We start from the raw sequence: 11491 nt of genomic DNA, 5'->3' as shown, positions 1-11491 counted from the left end.
GATGGGATGGGATGGGATGGGATGGGATGGGATGGGATGGGATGGGATGGATGGCATGGCATGGGATGGGATGAGATGAACCCCCCCAAACCTCACTGTCACCCTTGCAGGTGCCAGGATGGTTACTACGGGGACCCGGTGCTGGGTTCGGGTCAGCAGTGCCGCCCCTGCCCCTGCCCCGGCTACCCCGGCACGCGGCACTACCACGGGAGTGCCTGCCACGCCGACGAGGAGACGCACCACATCGTGTGCCTCTGCGCGCCCGGATACGCCGGTGAGGGGCAGCGGGCACCGTGCTGCGGGACCCCGGCACTGCGGCTGTGAGACCCCGGTGCCACAGCCCTTGTCCCCGCAGGGCCACGCTGCGACCGCTGCTCCCCTGGCTACTTTGGGGCGCCGGAGACAGAGGGGGGAGCGTGCCGGCCCTGCCAGTGCAACAACAACATCGACACCAGCGACCCGGGGGCCTGCGACCCCCGCACGGGGCAGTGCCGCCGCTGCCTGTACCACACCGCCGGGCCCCGCTGCGCCCAGTGCCAGCACGGCTACTTCGGCAACGCTCTGCAGCGCAGCTGCCGGCGTGAGCAGGGGACCGGGGACAAGTGGGGGTTGCGCAGGGGATGGGGGGTGCGGTGTTTTGGGGCTTTCCAGGGGCTTGGGGTGGGGGTAAGGGGCCGAGCCCCCCAGCCTGTGCCCCACGTGTTCGCCCACCGCCTGCAGGCTGCAGCTGCGACCCGCTGGGGACGCTGGCCTCCTACTGCGCCACCGGTGCCTGCGACTGTGACCGTGCCACAGGTGCCTGCACCTGCCGGCCCCACGTGGTGGGCAGGAGCTGCGACCGCTGCGCACCCCACTTCTGGAGCCTGGGGCGAGCAGGGGGCTGTGAGCCCTGCGGCTGCCACCCCACCCGCGCCCTTCACCCCGCCTGCGATGTGGTGAGACCCCCGGAATGCGTCCTATGTCCTCCAGGGCTGGGCGAGCAGGGGGCTGAGCACCCTACTTTCGCTGCAGGTCACGGGGCAGTGCCACTGCCGGCCCGGCTTTGGGGGCCGCGTCTGCTCCCAGTGCCAGGAGAATCACTGGGGGGACCCCGAGCAGCAGTGCCGAGGTGGGAGCACAGCCCAGGGACAGGGTGTGGGGGCTCTGGGCTGTCCGGGGATGTGGGGATGCTGGGGAAGGAGGGGGCGTGGGGATAGAGGGCTTGGGGACACAGGGTGATCCTGGGGACATAGTGCACCCTTGGGACACGGGGGGAACTTGGGTGGGTGGTAGGATTCTGGGGACGTGGGAGGTCATGGGGATATGGGGGGATGCTGGGCATATGGGGACCCTGGGGACACAGTGAGCTCCTGGGGACGTGGTGGGACCCTGGGGATGGGGATGACCCTGGAGCCCCAGTGGGATGCTGAGGACATGGTGGGACCCTGGAGCCATGGGTGACCTAGGGGACCCGGTGGCACTGTGGGGACACAGGGACCCCCGGGGAGGCCGTGCTGTGACAGCCCCCATCTCCGCAGCCTGCGAGTGCGAGCCGCTGGGCGCCAAGAGCCCGCAGTGCGACCGAGCCAGCGGGCAGTGCCGGTGCCGGCCGGGCTTCGGGGGGCTGCGCTGCGACAGCTGCCAGCGGGGCTACCAGGCTGCCTTCCCCCGCTGCTCGCCCTGCCACCCCTGCTTCGGGCGCTGGGACGTGGCGCTGGGCAGCCTGCGGGACAGGCTGCGGCGCCTGGGGGCACGGGCGCGGGCTCTGCGTGAGGGGGGGTCTGCACCCCCGCTCAGCCCCCGCCTGCGGGCCCTGGAGGAGGCCCTGGGGCGCGCGGAGCGGCTGCTGGGCGAGGGGGGCAGCGCTGGCAGCCCCCTCCTGCAGGAGCTGGCCGGGCAGCTGGATGGCACCAGGCAAGTGCGCGCTGCAGGCTGGGGGGGAGTTTTGTCTCCCTGAGGGGTTTGAGAGCTCTGTGCCCCCGCAGGACGGAGCTGGACGACTTCTGGAAGCGGCTGCAGGAGCTGGAACAACATCTGGATCAGCTGGAGCAGGCAGACCTGCGGCACCGCGACCGGCTGGCAGGGCTGAGCCGCGAGCTGGGGGGGCTCAACCGAACCACCTCCCACCTCCAGGGCGTCCTCGGCACCGTGGCAGCAGCTGGGTTTGGGGGTGAGTGTCCCACGAGGGGCTTGGGGACGTGGGGGTGGCCATGCTTTGATGCTGGGGACTCTGGGGGTATGGAGGGTCCCGGGGACACGGGGAGATCCTGGGAATAGAGATACCCTAGGGACATGGTGGGACTCTGGGGACGTGGTGGGACACAGGAGATTCTGGATAGTCAGGAGATCCTGGGGACGTGGTGAGCCCACGGGGACACGGTGAGACGTAGGGACATGGGTGACATGGAACCGTAGCAGGATGCAGGGGACGCGGTGGGACTCAGGGGACGTGGGACACCCTCCCCCCACAGAGTCCTACCAGAGCATCGTGGCGGCGGCGCGGGACTCGCGGCAGGCAGAGGCGGTGGCCAACGGCACGGCGGGGGAGCTGAGCGGGGCGCGGGCCACGCGGCGGGCGGCCGAGCGGGTGCTGCGGCAGCGGGGCGATGCCTTCCGCCGCAGCACGGCCGCACAGCGGAAATCCCTGCGGGAGGCACAGAAACGGGTGTCGGGACTCAGCGTGGCCAGGATCAATGAGAAGGTGAGAGTGGGACTGGGGGGTAAAAGGACGCAGGGGGGAGACCCCCCCTCAGCCAGGTGGCCACCCCGACGGGGGTCTCTCCCCATGCGATGTGCTCTGCCCACCCCACCTCCCCGTTTTGCACCCCTGCAGATCTGTGGGGCGCCCGGGGACCGGAGCTGCGCAGAGTCACCCTGCGGGGGAGCCTTGTGTCGGGACAGCGCGGGGACGCGGCACTGCGGGGGCGCGGGGTGCTCGGGGGCTCTGCCCGTGTCAGCCCGAGCCCTGAGCAGCGCCCGCAACGCCTCGCAGCAGCTGGAGGAGGCACTGGGACAGCTGAGCGCTGTGGCACAGAAGGTAGGGGTGGTGTCCCCGTGCGCCCTCTGTGCCCTCGATGGGTCCTGTTGCCTGTTAGCCCCCCTCGGGTGCCTCACTCATGTCCCCTCATGTGTCCCCAGATGCAGGAGGTGCAGGACCTGGCGCAGGGTGCCCGCAGCCGAGCAGAGGAGGCACTGGGGAGGTCCCAAGCCGCCCGCAGCCGCGCCGAGAAGGCGACGGCGCAGCTGCGGGACTTCATCCGGCGCATCAAGGCCTTCCTGGCAGGTAGGGCCGGCACCGGCTGGGCACCGGGCACGGCACCGGGCGTTGTGCCTGCCCTGAGCCCACCTCGCTCCGGTGTCCCCACAGAGGAGGGAGCAGACCCAGGCAGCATCGAGCTGGTGGCCCGGCACGTGCTGAACATCTCCCTGCCCAGCAGCCCCGGCCGGATCCAGGAGCTGCTGCAGGAGATTCAGGAGAGCATCGGGCAGCTGGACGGAGTGGACGCGGTGCTGAACAGCACGGCGCAGGGGCTGGCTGCAGCGAAAGAGCTGCTGGCACAGGGACAGGACGCCCGGTGAGCGGTGGGGATGTGCCAGCTGGGCAGGGGTCTGGGGGCTGTCCTGCAAGACCCGTGGGAGACCCCGGCTGCTGATGCCACCGCAGGGAGCGAGCGGAGGGCGTGAGGGACGAGCTGGCAGGGACGCAGCGCGTGCTGCAGATGGCACAGGCGCAGGTGACGGTGGCAGGGAGCGCCCTGCAGAGCGCCAAGGACACCATCCGGGCCGCCGAGAGCAGCGCCAGGGAGGTGAGGGGCAGCAGGGCTGCGGGAACGCTGGGGAGATATTGGGGATGGGGGACAAGTGGGGTGGGTGCTTTGGGTGCACGGGGGGTAATGGGGTCAGCGCTGCGGCACGTTGTGGGTAACGGGGTAGGTACATGGGGAGAGCAATGTACGGCATTGCTCGCTGTGGGCACGGCAGCGGTAATGGGGCCGGTGCCACAGGTACCCTAGGGGCACGGGGTGATGCAGGGCCGGTGTTTCGGGCACGGCGTCTCGCGGTGCCCGCCAGCAGCCCATGCCCGTGCCCGCCCAGGCGGAGCGCAAGCTGCAGGCGCTGCAGGGGAAGGAGTCACGGCTGCAGCGGCGGCTGCGGGAGCTGGCACAGCGCGTCGCCGCCCTGCAGGAGCGGGGACAGGGCGCACGGCGCCTGGCCCAGGAAGCCAAGGAGGGGGCGCAGCGTGCCACCGCCGCCTCGGGGACGCTGAGCCAGGTGAGCCCCAGCCCTGCAGCGGGCGGGTAGAGGTGCGGGACGCTCAGCCTCACCGTGCCCCTGTGCTCGCAGGACCTGGAGCAGGTGACGCAGCGCTACGTGCTGCTGAAGGGCCGGGTGAGCGGGCTGGCCGGGGTGTCCGGCGGGGCCCTGCAGCGTGTGACACAGCTGACGGCGGAGGCCCGGGACCTCCTGGACAAGGCCAACAGCAGCAAGAAGAAGCTGGAAGGTAAGGGGGCGACACGGGGCGGGCCATTCCCCATCACCCAGACCCCGCTCAGTGCCCACCTCCCCTTGCACGTCTCCCCTCGTGCTCCCCGCGTCCCACCCGGAACACCCCAGGACGTGTCCCCGTGGGTGAGGGTGGCAGGGAGGGACAGGGGGTGCCACCTGCGCTGCGCCCACGCTGCCTGTCCCCGCAGAGCTGGAGCAGCACTTCGGGGCCAACGAGCAGGCGATGACGGCCAAGGCGACGCAGCTGCAGGCGCTGGAGCGGCAGGTCTCGGGGCTGCTGCAGGAGATCCAGGAGCGGGCCAACGCTTACGCCACCTGCTAGAGAGCTCCGCGGGGCCGGGCCGGGCCGGGCCGTGCCAAGCAACCCTCCCGGCCCCACGCGGGACACGGCCCCACGCCGCGTGGAAAGAGCCCGTGGGCGTCTGTAGCGCGGCTGCACCTGCAAATAAAGCCCTGAGCCCCGGCTTCCCGTGTCCGGCCCATCGCCGCCCCCCCCAAACCCCCACGCCGCGGTCACGCGTGGCCGATCCCCGCGGAGCCCCCCGCCTCCGGCAGGGCGGGCACGGCCCCGGCCCGGCCCCGCGTGGGCCGCCCCTGCCGGGACCCGCCCCGCGCTGTCCGCGCAGCCCCGAGCGCTGCGCCCGCGGCCAACTTTGGAGAGGGGCGGCGGGACCCCACGGGACCCCCCACCGGCACCCCACGGACCCCCCCCTTTGGGTGCCACCTGCCCAGCGCCCCCCGCGCGCTCCCCCCCGCCGCCATGCGCGCCCCCGCCGCCTTCCTCCTCCTCCTCTTCCTCGCCCCGCTGGTGGCCGGTGAGTGCGCGCCCCCCGGCCCGGGACTCCCCCCGGGATCCCCCCGGTGCTGGAGCGGGGCCCGGCGGCGGGCGGGGGTCCGGTCCCGGCGGGGCATTTCCGGGCGGTCGCGGAAGGGGCCCCGGCAGGGCTGCACTCCCGGCCCGGGAGCAGCCGGGGGAAGGGGACGGGGAAGGGGGGGACCCGGCCTCAGCAACCCGCTGCCCACGCAGGGCCCGGGGGAGCCGCCTCCGCCGCCACCCCCGACGCCCCCCAGGGCTGCGCCCGAGGCAGCTGCTACCCGGCCACCGGGGACCTGCTGGTGGGGCGAGCCCCCCGCCTGAGCGCCTCGTCCACCTGCGGGCTGCGGCGACCCCAGCCCTACTGCATCGTCAGCCACCTCCAGGTGAGCGGCACGGGGACACGGGACAGGGCACGGGGTGGCTCGTGGTCACCGCCAACCCCGTCCCGCTCCGCTCGCAGGAGGAGAAGAAGTGCTTCGTCTGCGACTCGCGGCGCCCCTACGACGCCCGCAGCAACGCCGACAGCCACCGCATCGAGAACGTGGTCACCACCTTCGCCCCCCGCCCCAAGAAAGCCTGGTGGCAGTCGGAGAACGGTGAGTGCCCGACGGGGGCGGCGGGGCGTCCCTGGGGGGCTCCGCTTCCCGTCCTCCCACGCCGAGGAAGCCGTGACTCAGCCGGCGCGGACGCGCCCCTGCGCCACGGCCAGGCAGGGCGAGCCCCGGCTGCCGGGGTCCCCCGGGGTCCCGCAGTCACGGGTGCCACCCCCACGCAGGCGTGGAGCACGTCAGCATCCAGCTGGACCTGGAGGCTGAGTTCCACTTCACCCACCTCATCATGACCTTCAAGGTGGGTGCCGGGGGGGGAGACGGGACGGGAGGGGACGGGAGGGCACGGGAGGGACCCCGCAGCCCGCGGGCGCCCGTCCCAGCTGCGTGCCCCGCAGACCTTCCGCCCTGCCGCCATGCTGGTGGAGCGCTCGGCCGACTTCGGGCGCAGCTGGAAGGTGTACCGCTACTTCGCCTACGACTGCGCCGCCGCCTTCCCCCACGTCCCCCGCGGGCCCCCGCGCCGCATCGACGACGTCGTCTGCGAGTCCCGCTACTCTGACATCGAGCCCTCCACCGAGGGGGAGGTGAGGCCCCTGGCGGTGCCGGGGGATGGTTCGGGGACCCTGCCAGCCCTTCACCGCCCTCTTTCTCCCCGCAGGTCATCTACCGCGTGCTGGACCCCGCCATCCCCATCCGCGACCCCTACAGCCCTGCCATCCAGGGTGAGTCTCCAGCCCCGGCTCCCGCCTGTCTGCTCTATTTTGGGTGCCGCTATTTTGGCTGCTTTCCCCTTGCCCTGAGCCCCGCGGCGGGCTGGGGGACGGAGCCAGCCCACAGGGGCTGCCGGCTGGCCCCGGGGTGCGGGTGGCACCGCAGGGTGCCCAGCGAAGGGAAACGGGGGCGGCCGTGCAGGTGCCCAGCCCAGCGCCGAGCAGATGGACAGGACGGGGGTGGTAGCGGGCAGAGGAATCGGACCAGGAGCAGGACGCCGTGGGTTAATCATCCAGCCAGGGCTAAATTTAGGCTGGGAGAGGAATCTGCAGGGCTGAGATGCTGGGAAGCTGCAATCCCCGGGGAGCCGTCCTGCCCTGCTGGGACCCCGGCGCATTGCGCACGGCGCAGCGACCGCGTGCACAGGAGCCCCACGGCGCTCGGCCACGCGCAGCCCGGCGCGACGGCACGCAGGGGGCACGGGCAAGCGGAGCCGTGAGCAGCCCGGCCGCCCCGTGCCACCGCTGCCTCCTGCCCTGCCCAGACCTGCTGCGCGTCACCAACCTGCGGGTGAACCTCACCAAGCTGCACACGCTGGGGGACGACCTGCTGGACTCGCGGCGGGAGATCCGGGAGAAGTACTACTACGCGCTGTACGAGCTGGTGCTGCGCGGGAACTGCTTCTGCTACGGGCACGCCTCGGAGTGCGCCCCGCTCAGCGGGGCCCCCACCACTGCCGACGGCATGGTAAGTGAGCCGGCAGCCCTCGTGCCCTGCCGGAGCGGGGCGGATGCGGTGCCCGGTCCCGCAGCCCCTCACTGCGGTGTCCTGGCAGGTGCACGGGCGCTGCGTCTGCAAGCACCACACGCAGGGCCTCAACTGCGAGCGCTGCGAGGATTTCTACCACGACCTGCCCTGGCGCCCGGCCGAGGGCTCCAGCACCAACGCCTGCCGCCGTGAGTGCCCCGCGCTGGTGCTGGCGCCGCGGCACTCAGCCACCCTGCTCCCATGGGCTGGGAATGGGGTCCCGTGCACTCTGCCAGGGGGCCTGGGGGCCCGGCACATCTGCTTGGGGGTTTCGGCATCCCGCGTACGGTGGCTTGGGTTTGGGGACGGGGGGTGCTGCTGCTGCTGGAGGATTTGGGGGCTGGGGGTGCCGCGTGCCATGCCGCGGTGGTGTCCCCGCAGGGTGCGACTGCAACGAGCACTCGCGGCGCTGCCACTTCGACATGGCCGTGTTCCTGGCCACGGGGAACAGCAGCGGGGCCGTGTGCGACGGCTGCCAGCACAACACCATGGGCCGCCGCTGCCACCTCTGCAAGCCCTTCTACTACCGGCACCCGCGCTCCGACATCCGCGCTCCCACCGCCTGCGCCCGTGAGTGCCCCCGGCCCCGACCACCCCCGGCCCCACGCCCCCCCGGTGCCGCCAGCCCCAGCTCCCGTGGTGTCCCCGCAGCGTGTGACTGCGACCCCGCGGGCTCGCTGGACGGGGGCGCCTGCGACGCGCACACGGACGTGGCGCTGGGCATGATCGCGGGGCAGTGCCGCTGCAAGGAGAACGTGGCCGGGCCCCGCTGCGACCGCTGCCGGCACGGAGCCTACGGCCTCAGCCAGGGAGACCCACAGGGCTGCCAGCGTGAGCTGGGACTGGGGGTGGGCAGGGGGCAGGGGGCTGGGGCTGGGGGTGGAGGGGTTGGGATGGGGATGGAGGGGTTGGGATGGGGATGGAGGGGTTGGGATGGGGTGTTTGGGAGGGGGATGGAGAGGTGAGGATGGGGATGGAGGGGCTGGGATGGGGATGGAGGGGTGAGGAATGAAGAGATGGAAATGGAGAAGTGGGGATGGAAGGATGGAGCAGTGAGGATGGGGATGGAGGGGTTGGGATGGGGATGGAGGGGTTGGGATGGAGGGGCTGGGATGGGGATGGAGTGGTGGGGGACAAAAGGGCATGGAACAATGAGGGAGAGCTGTGGGGCTGTCGCTGAACACCTCTGGGAGCACTGTGGGGTTTGGGGGGGCTGTGGTGCCGTGTGCCAGCTCATCGTGTGTGTGTGCACGCGCGTGTGGCGGGCAGCGTGCCGGTGCGACCCGCGGGGCACGGTGGCGGGCAGCTCCCCCTGCGACCCCATCAGCGGGGACTGCTACTGCAAGCGCTTCGTGGCCGGGCGCTCCTGCAGCCAGTGCGTGGTGAGTGCCTCGGCCCCACGGCCCTGCCCCACGCACCCTGCTCCCTGGCCCGGCACCCCCCAGGGCCCGGCCGGCCCCACGCCTGCCCCACATCTCCCCCATCTCGCTGCAGCCCGAGTTCTGGGGCCTCAGCTACGACGTGGGGGGCTGCCGGCCCTGCTCCTGCGACTTCGGGGGAGCCTACAGCAACCGGTGGGGTCCCACGGCCGGGCACGGGGACCGGGTGGGACGGGGATGGGGACGGGGCTGGGGGGTCAGGCAGGGAGGGGGCGATGGGGACAGGGCTGGGGAGAGAAGGGGATGGAGGGAGGGGGTCTCCAACCCTGGAGAGGGAGGGAGGGGTGCAGGGAGGGAGGGACGGGTGAGGGCAGAGCCGGACAGAAGGACGGACGGAGGGACAGGACGGTCACCCCAGGTGCTCCATGGAGGACGGGGCCTGCCCGTGCCGCCCCCACCTCATGGGCCGGCAGTGCGACCAGGTGCAGCCCGGCTTCTTCTGCGCCCCCCTCGACCACTACACCTACGAGGCCGAGCAAGCCACGGGACACGGGCCCGGCCACCCCCAGCTCCCAGTGAGTGTCCTCAGCCCGGGGTCGTGCTCCACGCATGGCCGTCCCCGTGCCCCATGTGTGGCCGTCCCCGTGCACGGCTGTCCCCATCCCCGCAGGGCGCCGTGCGTGCGGAGGTGCCCCAGGACTGCCCCCAGCACCGCCCCGGGGAGCCGGCAGGGCGGAAGGGACGCCCGCGGCCCCAGCGCAGCCCCTACCGTGCCCCCCAGCCCCGCGCACCCCTGCGCCGCAGCCGCCAGCAGCCCCCCAAGGTGAGTGCCGGGGGGAAGTGGGGGCACGGCGGGGCACAGCCAGGGGCCGGGGCTGAGCCGTGCCGGTGCCGTGCCCAGCCCGACGTGGAGCCGGTGCTGCGGGACGGGGCCGGGCGCATGGTGACCTGGACGGGTTCGGGGTTCGCCCGCGTGCGGGACGGGGCCGGGCTGACTTTCCACGTGGACGACGTGCCCTACCCCATGGAGTACGAGCTGCTGCTGCGCTACGAGCCCGAGGTGAGCGCAGCCGCGGAACGGCCCCGGCACGCACCGCGCGGCACAGCTGGTGCTGATGGGCTCTCGCCTCTCGCCGCAGTCGGCCGAGGACTGGGAGGCCGTGGTGAGCGTCAGCTCCCGGGCGCTGCCCACCAGCCCCCGCTGCGGGAACCTGCTGCCCTCCGAGCAGATGTACCGGGAGAGCCTGCCCCACAGCCAGAGGTGGGGACGGGCACGGGGACGGGACGGGGATAGGATGGGGATGGGGATGGGGATGGGGATGGGAACAGCAACAGTCCCACCACGTAGATGAGGGGATGGGGTTATGAGGACAGGGACAGGAAGGTGGGCTGCCTCTGCACAGGTACGTGCTGCTGTCCCGGCCCTTCTGCTTCGAGCCCGGCACCCCGTACGAGGTGACCGTGCGGCTGCAGCGCGCTGGCGTCACCCAGCGCCACCCCGGTGCCTTCATCCTCATCGACTCGGTAAAGGGGGGGGGCAGGCCTGGTGCTCAGCACGGGCGGGAAGATGGGATGGGATGGGATGGGATGGGATGGGATGGGATGGGATGGGATGGGATGGGATGGGATGGGATGGGATGGGATGGGATGGATGGGATGGGATGGGAGGTGTTGGGGTTAGGGATGGGGATGGTGAATGGGATAAAGGCAGGAATACCCAGTATGTGGGGGGTCCCCAAGCCCCCAGCCCCACCACTTTCCCCCCGGTGCCTCCCAGCTGGTGCTGCTGCCACGTGTGTCAGAGCTGCCGGGCTTCCATGGGGCGGCAGCCGACGCAGTGCAGCGGCGCGAGGAGCTGGAGCGGTACCGGTGCCTGGAGGCTTTCCGCATGGCCCCCCCGCACACCCTGGCCGAAGCCTGCGCCCGCCTGGTGTGCAGCGTCTCGGCCCTGCTGCACGACGGCGCCCTGCGTGAGTGGGGCCGTGGGGACGGGGCACTGGGGGGCGCGGCTGGGTGGGTGGGGGATGACGGAGCCATGCCCGGTGCTGCGGGTCCAGATGATGCCGTGCCCAGTGCAGGGGAGGGCAGGGGACAGCAGCCTGTGTTGGGGTGTCCCCATCCCCAGCCGTGTCCCTGTCACCCCGCAGCCTGCCAGTGCGACCCGCAGGGCTCCCGCAGCAGCGTGTGCCGGGCGCTGGCGGGGCAGTGCGAGTGCAAGCCCCACGTCCTCGGCCGCCGCTGTGACCGCTGCGCCCCCGGCAGCTACGGCTTCGGGCCCCTGGGATGCAGCCGTGAGTAGCGGGGTCTGCTGGAGTGCCGAGCACACCACGGGGGCCTTTGTCTGTCTGTCCGTCTGCCTGAGCCCCCTGTCGTGCACGGGGCTGCTCTGGCTGGCGGGCACCCTGAGCTGAGCCGCGGCACCCCGCAGCCTGCGCCTGCTCCCCGGAGGGCTCCGTGTCCCAGCTGTGCGACGCGGGCAGCGGGCAGTGCCGCTGCCAGCCCGGGGCCGTGGGCCGGCAGTGCGACCAGTGCCAGCCGGGCCACTGGGGCTTCCCCGCCTGCCGGCCCTGCCAGTGCAACGGGCACGCCGAGGACTGCGACCCCCGGACGGGCAGCTGCCTGCGCTGCCGAGACCACACCACCGGCCGGCACTGCGAGAGGTGGGCCTGGGTGGGGTGGCATGGGTGGGGTGATGGGATGGGATGGGATGGGATGGGATGGGATGGGATGGGATGGGATGG

At 72.3% G+C, this 11491-nt stretch overlaps 2 protein-coding genes across 2 annotated transcripts; both read left to right on the top strand.

Moving 5' to 3' along the window:
* Window positions 1–110: 110 nt before the first annotated feature.
* LOC118157856 (laminin subunit beta-2-like) lies at window positions 111–4950 on the top strand (the record flags this gene model as incomplete). Its single annotated transcript, XM_035312356.1, has 14 exons — window positions 111–274; window positions 356–580; window positions 721–935; window positions 1012–1108; window positions 1518–1893; window positions 1965–2149; window positions 2451–2680; window positions 2813–3016; window positions 3118–3262; window positions 3347–3554; window positions 3644–3785; window positions 4075–4251; window positions 4324–4480; window positions 4674–4950. Coding segments are annotated over 14 exons (2659 nt in total), but the record flags the coding sequence as incomplete, so codon positions are not given.
* A 162-nt stretch (window positions 4951–5112) lies between these two features.
* On the top strand, window positions 5113–11410 carry LOC118157857 (laminin subunit beta-4-like; the record flags this gene model as incomplete). Its single annotated transcript, XM_035312357.1, has 20 exons — window positions 5113–5300; window positions 5513–5685; window positions 5763–5898; window positions 6078–6151; window positions 6249–6437; window positions 6512–6575; window positions 7109–7311; window positions 7400–7520; window positions 7753–7941; window positions 8023–8202; window positions 8641–8753; window positions 8866–8945; window positions 9169–9325; window positions 9421–9573; window positions 9652–9810; window positions 9890–10011; window positions 10154–10274; window positions 10528–10720; window positions 10898–11041; window positions 11179–11410. Coding segments are annotated over exons 1-20 (2858 nt in total), but the record flags the coding sequence as incomplete, so codon positions are not given.
* Window positions 11411–11491: the final 81 nt, after the last annotated feature.

This window comes from Oxyura jamaicensis, assembly GCF_011077185.1.
Source record: "Oxyura jamaicensis isolate SHBP4307 breed ruddy duck chromosome 12 unlocalized genomic scaffold, BPBGC_Ojam_1.0 oxy12_random_OJ101658, whole genome shotgun sequence".
Classification (NCBI taxonomy): domain Eukaryota; kingdom Metazoa; phylum Chordata; class Aves; order Anseriformes; family Anatidae; genus Oxyura; species Oxyura jamaicensis.
Note: the sequence above shows the minus strand (reverse complement) of the source record. Positions and strands in the feature narration are given on the sequence as shown.